Genomic DNA, 12,842 nt, shown 5'->3' with positions numbered 1-12,842 from the left:
AATTCCAGTAGACAATGGAATGTGTCATGGTGGCCTTAATTTATAGCTTTTTTAATTTGTTTACCTGAACTGTGCAATTATTTATCTTTGGTTATTTTAGATAACTTTCAGTACTAACCAAACTCCAATTTCTGTTGTAGTTTGTGAAAGGAAATGAAATGAGTTATAGAGGAAATGTCTTTAAAAAAGTAAAATCATGACATGCACATACAAAACATTCACATTTTTGAAATTTTATTTAACATATTAATGAGGGAAGCAGTAATGTGTTACCACAAGCTCAAAGAGAATTCAAGGACCATAGATAGATGGCAATAAGGATCATGAAAAGATTACAAATAGATGCAAAACTGACCCATTTATAAGGCAATAATCAATTGCATTTCATCAGACAGATTTCATTTCCATTTCCGTGGACAAATATCATTTGCATTATTATCAGTTTCTGCAACTTACAGACTTGTAAAATAGCTCAAAGGCCTTGAAAGGCAGAGATAACACAGCCAATGTGCTTGACAGGATACCCGATGGTCTTTTTGTCCATTTCAAAGTCTTTTATAGCTTTCTCTGTTTTTATTTTCTGTTGATATGTCTGCCTTTCAAATAATGACATCAAATCAAATATCCTGTCACACTAATATATAAACACAAGAGTGTGTGTTTTTTTATTTTATAAATATATATTTTTTACATTATTCTTCATCTTATACATTATTTCATCTCAGTTGTAATCTCGGTTGGACTTCCCACCATGTCTTCACCCATGTGTTATTTTTAAGTAGTGACACAGGTACTATCTTTGTCGTATTTCTTTTCTCTTAAAGTCGTAATTTATTATTCTCACTAATTTCTGTTGAATCTGATTCTGGTGAATTTTGTCTTGAGGCTATTAAAATCTAGGCCTGAAAAAAGTATAGGGAAAAGCTTGAAAGGTATGTGTATGCCTTCAGAAATTAAGGAGCGAAGGCTGGAAATAGGAGGGTATAAAGGGACTAGTTTCATTTTAGAAAAGTGTAGAGACTTAGAGGAACTTTTCCTCTACTGCCTTGGCATCTTCTGGGATTAATGAGCAATCCAATTGATGTCACACAGATTATAGGAGAAAAGAATAAATGTAACTACATATGTATAGAGAATCTATATGGCTGTGGATTCTAAAGTAGATGAGGCAAAGTAAGAGCACTATACTCTGAGCTAAGGCCTAGGATGAGGCCTGGGGCTTCAAGGGAAGATGAATACAATTCACATGGCTAGGAGAGGATGACTCATGATGTAGGCCCAACACTGTAGTTAAGATCAAGAGTAAAGTCATAGAAATGCAAAAATGACAGTTAAGAAAAGGGAGTAGAGGTAGGTTTTATTTTATTTTTTTAATTTTTAGTCTTGCTCTTTATTATAAACTCATTTCATAACACACATAAAGAAGGAAAATAGTTTAAATAATTGAATGGACTTGTATTTTTACTTACATGCGGTAGTTTTGATGGCATGTGACTGAATGGGCACACCAGCACCCCCAAACTTGTAAATATAAGAGTTGAACTGTTTGTGTGTACAAAGATAAAGACAAGCTCTTAGTCTGAAGCAGGGCCCGAAAAGCAGGACAAAAGAAACAAATTCAAAGTAAAAACCAAGTACAGCTGCTACTGTCAGCTTCCCCAGTGTCTCTTACTCATATTTTTCTTTTAAGTGTCTCTACATATCTCAATTCTAATTTAAAAGTTTTTACTCTATTCAAATAGCCTAAATGGCGAGAAGTACAGATACAGTGCAGCCTGAAGTTGATTTGATAAGGTTGATTTAACTACAATGGCAATGACAGAAGAAGAAAAAATAACTGCAAATGTAAGATACATCTATTACAGAAACCTTCTACACTTGTAAATATAGCAGACAATCTGTAAAATTTTCAGTGGAGGCTGTAAGACAGAGCAGGATTGATGTCCCCATTCATAGATGCTGGGTATAGAAGACATGGCACAACCAAATTAAACACTCAAGACAAAAAAAAGTCTAAAAATTGTGAGAATACTGAAAAGACAAGGAAATGCAATCTACATATAATAGAGGTAAAGACTGTAGTCATTCATTTACTTGTGTTTCCATTTCCTTGACTGTTTCTATACCACATTTTAAAAATATAGATAGCATTTCTCAAGGTGGACTTTTAGAGCATAAAGCCTGAAATGATGATGCCTACCTATTTAAATATATCAAAAATGTAATCTTCATTGCAAAAATAAAGATTTTTTTGAGTTGTTTTCTTTTTGTTGAATTGCATGAGTTATTCATAGATCTTGGATATTAGTATGTATAATGTGTAAATTTCTTCCATTCAGGAGGGTGTCTTTTATTTTAATGATAGTTTTTTTTCCCATTGTGCAGAAAATTAGATTGATGTAGTTTGTTTCCCTTGCTGTTAGAGTCGAGTCCCCAAAGATATCTTTGTTATATATTAGCTTATTTTTATTTAGTAATATGCATTTAGGTTTTGCCCATGTTTGTTCAGGGCTTGGTACCTAATTTCTTAGCATTCAGTAGCATTGCATTGTCTGGAACCATTTTCAGAATCAGAAGTACTCCTAGAGCCAAGCTTTTGCCTCATCCATTTAGAAGACTTTTTTCTGTCTTGCTTCTGGTTTCATGCCCCTCTATGTTGTTGGATTTAAAATGTTCCAATCAAAGAACTTGTTTTCCTACCACACAACACTGGAGGTATGTAACATAGGAATCCCTCATCCACACACTCATTAGTGAAAAAGGTCTTCTTTTTTTTTTTCAAGATTTATTTATTTATGCATACAGATCTGAGGTACAGGCCAGAGGTGCAGGGACAGTGAGAGGATTCACCAGAGACAGAGTGGGGAGCAGGACAGGCAGAAGGACGAAGTACACTGCTGAGGGGAGCAGCAGGCGAGACGAGAGGTCTGCTGCACCATGTGGATCACTCCCAGGCTGGGATCTAACTTGTACCGAAGCTGCTGTGCCTAGCTTTCAAGCTTTCAGTGCTGCTTTCTAACCTGTTGCACCACCAGGGAGGACTGAAAAAGGTCTGAATGGATGAGGCAAGAGCTTGGCAGGGAGCACTTCTGATTCTGAATATGGTTCTCAATTACCAAAACAAACTAAAGAGGAGAAGAACATTAAAGTAAAATTCTTTGTCAAATTCTTTTCTGAATTTTCTTCATATCTTGTTAAAGAAGAATCTTACATCTACTGAGTGTTAAAAATGTTCATTCAAATAAATCAAACTGAAACTGCTTCTATGAACTATGTGGACCTTTTCTCTTAGAAGCAGGCACACAAGGCCCCTCACAGTGCTGGGTAAGTCATGAGGAAAGGAGAAGTGGGTAGACCGCAGGCCAGTGGCAGGAATTGGGGAAAGCTTACACATTCTGAAATTCAAGAATTTCAATTCTCTGCCTGACCTCTAGGGTGGTTTTGAATGTGTATTTCTCCAAATAGGAGGATAGGACATACTGTATGTAGTATTTTATTAGTATGACTTGTAGCTTTTAAGTACTTAAACAGATGGTATCTTTGCCCTCATTTGCATTCTTACAAAGACCTCATCTGTATCAGAAACAGGCCAACTCAGAGTAAAACCTAAAATCCTTATCATGACCTAAGAGATTCTATCTGTTTCTGTTCCCCCATCTCCTCCACCCTACTTTAGCTATATTACCTTCCTCGCTTTCCACAGATAAACTGGTTTTCCCCTCCTCTTGGAATGCTCTTCTTCTACTCACATGACTGCTCTCCTCTTATCCTTAAGATCTACTCCCCTACCCACTAAAGTCATTATTTTTGCCAGTGAGACCTTTCCTTTTTAGTTTTCAAAATTTTCCACTCTTCCAAACACTGAGGTGAGGAGTGAAGTTATTTTATCTCCTTCTTTGTTTACTTCCTTTAACATGTATCACTATCAAAAGTTTGTACTTAAAATGAAACTAATTTCCCCTCTAAATAGTTTTTAAAATACCCTTAAATATTAAACATTTTCTTCAAAAAATTTTTTAATTTTTAAAATTATTTTAATTTGGGGATTACACTTTTGCTCTTCCAGATGGGCACATGTTCCACTCACTCTCTACCAGACTACCTGTGTGAATACCTTCTCTTCCCCTGGTAACCATTACATTTTTTCACTGAGTTCAAAATTATTCCTACAGTATTTTGCCTGTGTAGTTTTTTTTAGGGGTTATTCTTAAGTTGAGTGAAATCTTATAACAATTATTTTTTGCTTTCTGACTTATTTCACTTAACATAATCACCTTGAGTTCCTTCCATTTTGTCCCTAAAGCCACTATTTAATCTTTTTCACAGCTGTGTAGTATTCCTTTGAGCATATATTCCACGATTTCTTAATTCATCTGTTCAAGGCCACTTCTGTTAGGTCCATGATTTGACATTTGTAGACAGTGCTACTGTATACATAGGTGTACATAAATCTTTTTGTATTGGAGATATTTCATATATTTATTATCCATATTTCATATGGATAAATACTTAATAGAGATATTGCTGGATCATATGGTATTTCTGTTTTTACATTTTTTTTTAAAGATTTATTTATTCATATAGATCTGGGGTACACGCCAGAGATGCGGAGGGGGAGAGGCTTCACCAGAGACAGAGTGGGGAGCAGAACAGGCAGATCGACGAAGTACACTGCTGAGGGGAGCAGCGGGAGGGTCAAGGGAGGTCTGCCTCGCCATGTGGATCTCCTCCAGGGCAGGCGGGAATCAACTCATGCGGAAGTGGCTTAAGCTTCTTAGTACTGTGCTTTAACCTGCTGCACCATCAGGGAGGGCCTCTGTTTTTACTTTTTAAAGAAATCTCCATACTGTTTTCCAAATGGGCTGTACCAATTTGCATTCCCACTGACAGTTGATGAGACTTAACCTTTTTACCACACTTTTTTAGTTCTTATTGATTTCATTCTTTTTTATAAGGGCTGTTCTCAAATGGGTGCAGTGATATCTCATTGAGAGTTTGCTAGCATTTCCCTTAAAGTCTTTCTTATACTTACTTTAAAGAGTCACCTGGTTCTCAAAGGCTAGTTACTTAATGTAACCATCTTCCTACCCTGCCCTCAATTTCAATGATAACTATTTTTGGCTCTATATGCAATTCTTTTGATATTCTTTGACATATATAAATAATATGCTTATTGCTACTACCTAAATTTTCAGTTTTAAGGATTATCTATTTATTCTTCCTTATAGAGAATGAGAATTAATCTTTTCTTTAGCATTGTCACATCTTGAACATGTACACACACATACCTAGTTCTCTGTTTTCCTGGTGTGGTTACATTGTGATTTTAGTTAGATCAAGATTCAGTATTTTAAAAACTGTAAAACACTATTCACAGCTGAGTCATGTAATGTTCTAGTTATTTTTCCTTGACCTACAGTATTTTCTTTATTTTCCTGTAGTTAAAAATTGTTGGTTTTAGTTTAGGTTGATGTTAGGTTATTGGCATTAATTCCAACCCGACGGTCCCAGTTTGTATGTTCAGTATGTTCAGGTACTTGTATTCTATTGTCGCTTTCTTTAAAAAATCTCTCAGAATCTTCATATCTTTTCTAATCTGAACTGTTGTTCTCAGAGTTACCTTGAGTTTGACTGAGACCACAGAGACTCCCTCTCATAAGCCTTGTTTATCTTCAACAGGCACTGGACAGTCCTTGAAGGTAGTTGTCTTTTTAAAGAAAATGTGTTATGAAAATGTAACATGAATCTATAGTTGTTTTTCATGTATTGTAATGAACATACTTTTTATTCCAAAATTATAGATTGTACTGCATTATATTTCATTGTTTGTATAGCACATATTAAGATTACTGAGTAATCTTAATATATATATGTATATGCACATGTACATATATGTATTATATTTTTTCTTTATAGGCTCTCAAAATTAGAGAGATCTGTAATTGCCCACCACTTTCTGGACCAGATCCTCGATTACTATTCAAACTCAGCATGAAGAATTTTCTTGAAGAATCAGAAAAAGAAGACCTAAATATCACTGTTAAGAAACAGAAAATGGATACTCTTCCTGTTCAAAACCAGAAGCAAATACCGTTAACTTATATAGTTGAGAAAAGAACTGGGAGTTGAATTAAAATTTATGAGATACAGGATGTAGGGAGAATGCAGCAGTCCTTATCATTTTTATATTATTTTTTTAAATGATATGTGAATGAACAAAAAATGGATATTCAGGATCAAATCATGTATATTACAAGCATTATCTAAATTCTACTAGGTATATTTCATGAAATATTGATGCATTTTAATATATCTTCAATGAGGAAAATGTCACAGAATAAATTTATATTATACATTTTGCTCTGTCTCCTACTTGCTTTTGATTTGGAAGACCTCTGGTGGCTGAGAAATCAGAATGTGAGGTAATTGTTATTGTAGCGAGGGCTCAGCTGAGCCTAAGGTGGATTTCAGAGCCTATGTAGTTGTGATCAACTGGGAAACTTAACAATCCGAAGTATCTGTTTGCACAAACTAGTCTGTTGAGGTGCGATTTTGTGGAATAGGGGATCCAGGGATGTCCTGGTCCTTAACAATGATGATGAAGTTAAATGGCTGTTCACAGAAGCTGAAGAAACTATTTTCAAAGGGAGACACAGGTAGTGTGCTGTTTGTGATCCACCTGACAAAGTGAGAAACACATTGGAAGACAGGATCTTTCTTCACAGATACAGTACGCTCTGCACTCAGGTCTTAACAGGAAGGCAAGTCGTTTTGGTGCCTTGACAATATTAAGTGTCTCTGATGTCACAGGGAAGGCAACCACCTTGTTCTCATGCTAGTACCACCAAGAGGAACGGGGACAAGGTGCTGCCCTCCAGTTGTTCTCCCTCAGCAGATGTCAACAAAGAACCAGAAGAGATGAGAGCAGTACAAGACATGTCTGTACTGATTTCCAGAAATTACTGTATTATGTCAATGTGCAAATGAGTTTTAAAATGTGTAATCATTGATAATTTTTATTCCCAAATTGGTGAAATTCTAGTCATGTCAAGGTTACATTTCTATGGACATTTTTTTGAAACATGTATTAACTAAGTAGTTTTATAGAGAATTAAGAAAGAAACCACCTTTTACTGAGTATCTGTCATGTATGGGGCTCATGTGTTCCAGAGTCCTAAGAAATAGCTTTTATTATTCTCATACAATGAGAAACAGATTTGGACATATATATAAATAAAATACCAAATTTATCTCATCTAAGAAATACAAAGCTAAATTGCTCATGCTACAAATCTGTCCATTCCTACATTCTCCTGCATTTAAAACTAAACTTTCGAGAGACAAAGAACAAATTCTTTTCTCAGTTGTTTGTTATCTTTCTTGTGTGGCTTTAATACAAGTAAAAATTTCATAATTATAAAACCAGTGATCACATATTATGTGTAGGGTGATTTTCTAGGTCTTTCTCCCAGTCTCTTCTTTCAAAATTTCCATGAAAAGCCTGAGGTGAGGAAAATAGGAGAGCTCTTCTGCCTAGAAAAGCCCATGACTTCTCATTTAGGATGTGTCTGTACTCCCCACACTGTTGCATTTTCTTAGATAAAATATTTACCTAATTGTTAAGAATTTAAGTTCAAAGCCTGTTTATGTTTTTCAGGGTTTACAATAAATTATTTGTAAGGAATTTCATGATCTGTACTCAACACTTTTGTGAGGGGGAGGTTTAGATGAACTGTTTTCCATGTAGTCATTCTTTACACTCCTAGTGATTGGAGATCTGTCAGAGACACTACATAAAATGTGAAAACATTTGGAGAATATCACCTAGAGGTAAACATTAAAACACGCCAGTAGATTTCCCTGAAGCTTTCTAAGAAAATAGTGTAGTAGAGACCCTACTCTGCTTTTTCTTCCATCCTATTATCACATCTAATTGTGTTGTTCAAACTGTCTGTGAAATTTATACAAAGTTGATATCATGTTAGAAAAAACAGCAATAATACCTTTTAGTGTGTATGAAAGATTTTTTAAAAAACCCATACAATCAATAAATATAAAAGAAATGTTACATTTAGGAGAAATTAAATAGCTATTGAAATGTAATAAGTATACATATAATTTAGGTTGTATGTGCAAATAACTTCTATATGTTTTGTATTTATTGTATCACTTACTGTCAATACTTTTCATATTCTTATAAGTAATGTTGGCTCATTAGCTCAGTTACTATTAGGGACATGAGACCAGTATCCAAGGCACAAATTTTATCTGATGATCCAGATATTTCTAAGACTGTGACCTAAAAGTAGACTCAAAAGGAATATGTATATTTATTTCTATGTCCGTAATATCTAACAGATTGGACACATCACACAGCATCAACCAAAGGAGAAGTAATACTTGATGACATCTCTGCTTTTCAAGAAGTTTGGAACATTGGGCAAGTCACTTCAACTCTTCGGTGCTCTTCATGAGTCAAAGAGGTACCTTTAAGGTACGATGTGAATAAAGGAAATGATGTACTTAATACATTTAGTGCAATGTTTTGAATTCCAAACAATTAAAAATAGCCGATTATTGAATGCTTACTCTGTACCAAGAATTGTGCTCAGCATTTTCCAAGCATAATTGAGCCTCTCTGAAACCTTGTATATAATAGTTATTTTTCTGCATTATAGATCACGAAACTGAAATTTGGAGGGTGAATGAGATTTGCTCAAATTTATATAGTTTAATTCTTATGATTATTTGCAAGAACAGAAAAAAACAGAAAATTCAAGCAAAAGTGAATTGCCTCACCAAACAGAAAAACTGGTAGTAAACTCATCTTTAGCACAATTTAGTCCAGAGACCATGTTACCAGAGCAAAGACATCTCTCTGCCATTTTCTCAACTCTCGCATTACTGTTCCTTGATGATATCAAGATGGCTGCCAGTACGTCCCATTCCATGCCTCATTCACATCCAGTGGAAAGAGTGACTATTGAAACAAAACTTTCAGTACACATTGCAACCTGCGAAGAGCACCTCAGAAATAATCTCCATGGCAAGTTACGGTATTTTGAAGTTGCTGAAGTTGAGGCTAGGTGCAGTTTATACCATCCAGAGTGGCGTCAGCATGGTGAGAGACCTACAGCCACAGGACCGTCTAAGTAACTGGAACTAAACCTTGTTACATTTAACCTCTTATAGCAGGCAAAGAAAGAAGATTTGGTCTGAATTAATGTCTGAGCAAAAATAAAAACAGTAGCATATGTTTTAGATGTGATAATAAATTTGTATTGGCATATTTGCTTACCATTCCCAAGATTTTTTTTTTCTTCTGACCAGAATTCTCTCATACCCTCAAAACCAACTTATGATATTCGAAGGACAAGTGTTATTTTCTCATTGGGGAAAAGAACTAAAGCTTAGAAGAATTTAGCAAGTTACCCAGACATGCACTTCAAGTAATTGACTGAATTGAAATAAAAAGGAAAAGATTCATTGATTTGGATAATCTAGTGTTCTTTCAGTAATAACATCTCCTTTAGACAGGGAGATATTACCTCCATATTTATTTGTAAGCCTAAGCTCATCTTATATTTCACAATCTATGCTCTTTATCCGTTTACTGCCACTTCAATTGGAAAATCTCATAAGAAAGTGAGAATGAAAAGTGTTCATTTCCCTTCACCCCTCACTTGTAAACAGTAGGGCTAGTGCTCTTTCTTCCCTTGGTTAAAAGCATGCATTTTAATACTCTAATAGTTGGTAAAAAAAATTTTTAAGTGTGTTCATATCCATAAAAGATAAAATTCTGATTAGTCATCTCATAGTGTTTTTATTAGGGCCTAGAGAAATTTGTGTTGTGAAGTATCTCTCTTGATATTATTTGAAAATAAATCCTATCAGTTAGTACCCTTTTATACCTTATCCCCTAACTTGATCAGAGAGCTAGTAGCCCCCAAAGATAGGCCAGTGACTCCCTGCCTCTTAACCACCAAGGACTTTGTTTACATTACCTGACTCCATATGCATGAACTTTTTACACACTCATTTGTTTGTCTTGAAGTGTTGGAGATTAGATTTGTGACTCATGACCAGGATGCCCGGCTGTATGCCCGGCTGTTTATTGAGTTGAGATGAGTTGGGGATGGAGCTTAAGTCACAGGTGGTCCTGCTTACAGACCTCAGAATTTCTGTGATGTCAACCAAAACTAATTAAGGCCTTTGGTTACTGTATGGTCTCTGGAGTTACCAAAATTCCAGCCAAGAGAAAAATTGTGATTTTAATTAATCTGAGTGGCCAACTTATGTGAGAGAAATGTATTTTTTAGTTCGACTCTTTGGGCTATTAAGCCTGGCTGGCAGAGTCCCAAGACCACATTCACGGGCCAAAAGGGACCAGGCACCCCTTCCTGGGCATCATGGGTCTAAAGTCACATTTGCTTTTTTTTTCAATTCTCTTTAGAAAATAAGGAAAAGTGAAATCGACATAAGTTAATTTTGACCATTATAGCAAAGTATAATCATATTTTTGTAACTTAGAAGTGATGAATATTCTACTTAAGTGTTCTGTTCTATATTTTATGATACAAATCTATTTTGATAGATATCTATTTAGATAGATATATAGATATATTTTAGTAGTTATTGTTTTGTTTTTTTTTTCACAGAAACAACTTGAATTTAATTTTTCCACAACTACTCCCCTCTGGTGTTACTGTAGTTTTGAGGGAATCAGGGGCAACATGGCTAGTCTATTTTCTTTGGGGACATGGGATAATAACACTTGCTTTGCCTCCCTCCCAGGCCTATGGGTTTTGAGGACAGCAACGTGCATAGACTTTGAACAACATCCAAATTGCTATACTTGTGCTGATTCTTATATTTTAACTCTCTCTCAGTCTCAGTTATAAGATGATTAGTTAGGAGACATCATTTCTGGAAGGATGAATATTTGATCTGCTACAACCAAAATTTGAGATGATCCGCTTTTACTCAAGTGTGAGGAAAAGGAAAATTTTTTGTGGCATGTTTTGTTTTGATCTGATTTATGCATGTGTGTGTTTAATTAACCTAGTTACTCTATTAATTCTGCTGTGATCCTGGTCTAGAGTGTAATCCTGCTTTTCATTAATGTGTACATTATGTTGCTTTACTCTAGATAAATCAGGTCCAGCTTTTCCTGGATGGCCAGCCCACCTTCCCCAGATGGAGAGAGAGAAGGGGGAATAATATCTGTTGTGCCCAGCTAAGGACAAGATACCACATTTCTATCCTTTTAATCTCAGTAGCAGCTGCTAGAGAGGCATGAGTTATTTTCCCAATTTACAGATAAGGAAGTGGAGCTCACAGCATTGTGTATCTTGGCTGAGACCGCACACATAGTTCAGGAATTTAACTAGTTTTGTGAGACTTAAAGGCTTTTTTTTTTTTAAATACAAAAAATGAGAGCAGTTGACAGAGAATCATGGGAAACATTTGGGGTCTTCTAGTGCCCTGGTTGTTTCTCCTGCTCTATAATCCCTGAAACTTTCCATAATCTCATCTTTCAAAACCATGCCACAACACTTAGATCTTGCAGCTAATCAATGAGCTAGTAGAAAACTGTTCATGACAAAGGCCAGTAGCACTAAGGAACTTAATTTGGCACATATTAAATACTTAGTGAATTCAATTCAAAAGATTCAAAGAAGGAAGGCATGAATGAATATATGAATGTATACAAAGAAAACAATAAGTTACCTGAAAGATTGAATCAATTTTGGAATGAGCTTTATTTATTTTATTTGTAAGATTTATTTCTAGGCCCTCCCTGGTGGCACAGCAGGTTAAAGCACAGCACTAAAAAGCTAAAGCCACTTCAGCATGAGTTCAATGCCCACCCCGGAGGTGACCCACATGGTGTGGCAGACCTCTCCTGACCCGCCTGCTGCTCCCATCAGCAGTGTACTTCGTCAGTTGGCCTGTTCTGCTCCCTACTCTGTCTATGGTGAATCCTCTCTCACTGCCCCAGCACCATGACCTGTAAAAAATCTTTAAAAATCTTTTAAGTAAAAAATTTATTTATTTATACATACAAGAACTGGGGTATAGGCTAGAGGTGTGGGGAGAGGGCGAGAGGATTCACCAGAGACAGAGTGGGGAGCAGAACAGGCAGATCTACTGAAATACACTGCTGAGGGGAGCAGGGGGTGGTCAGGAGAGGTCTGCCAGGCCATGTGGGTCACCTCCCTGGCCAAGAATCAAACTCCTACAGTGGCTGCAGATTGCTTCATAGTGCTGTGATTTAGCCCATTGTGCCACCAAGAACAGCTCTGGAATGTGCTTTATTTATAATGTTCTGTGGGGGAGTCTTACCACATGCTCAGTTATATCTGTATCGTTTCCTCCCAGGCCCCACGGTTTAGTAAGTCTTTGCCCCAAAAAATTGCTTGGAAAAATATTGAAAGCTACCAGTTTTCCCCCTCTACTTGTTAACCCTAGTCTTGCTGCCTTATTTTTCTCCTTAGAAACCATAGACTTATTCTTTTTTTTTTCCTTTAGTCTCCCATGATGGAGTTTATTTAATATAATAATTTATTTTTACATCATTTTTGCCTTTTTTCCATCTCAATCGTAGTCCCCATGGGCTTCCCATCACCAAATCACCCGTGTGCCGTCACCATAGTTCAGTGCACTCTCCCCCCGTCCCATTTTTATCCCATTCCCCACTCCACCCTCATAAAATGTCTCTAGTATATAGTTGTTCATTATTATTATTATTATTATTAATTATTAATTATTATTATTATTTCCCCCTGAAACCAAAGACTTACTGTTTATGGCATTTGGGCCACTTGCTCTGGCTGACCTAT

General features: G+C 36.0%; 1 protein-coding gene across 1 annotated transcript in view; it reads left to right on the top strand.

Annotated features, from left to right (window-relative positions):
- The window catches only part of OMA1 (OMA1 zinc metallopeptidase), a 49,752-nt gene extending 41,400 nt beyond the window's left edge, over nucleotides 1-8,352 (top strand). Inside the window, exon 9 of the mRNA XM_004679051.2 lies at nucleotides 5,917-8,352. Within this exon, the coding sequence (XP_004679108.1) occupies nucleotides 5,917-6,129 (213 nt within the window). The 3' untranslated portion in view covers nucleotides 6,130-8,352. The remainder of the gene's footprint in view (nucleotides 1-5,916) is intronic.
- Nucleotides 8,353-12,842: the final 4,490 nt, after the last annotated feature.

This window comes from Condylura cristata, unplaced genomic scaffold (assembly GCF_000260355.1).
Source record: "Condylura cristata isolate star-nosed mole 26May11 unplaced genomic scaffold, ConCri1.0 scaffold00008, whole genome shotgun sequence".
Taxonomy (NCBI): domain Eukaryota; kingdom Metazoa; phylum Chordata; class Mammalia; order Eulipotyphla; family Talpidae; genus Condylura; species Condylura cristata.
The sequence above is the reverse complement of the archived record's forward strand: the minus strand, read 5'-3'. Positions and strand labels throughout refer to the sequence as shown.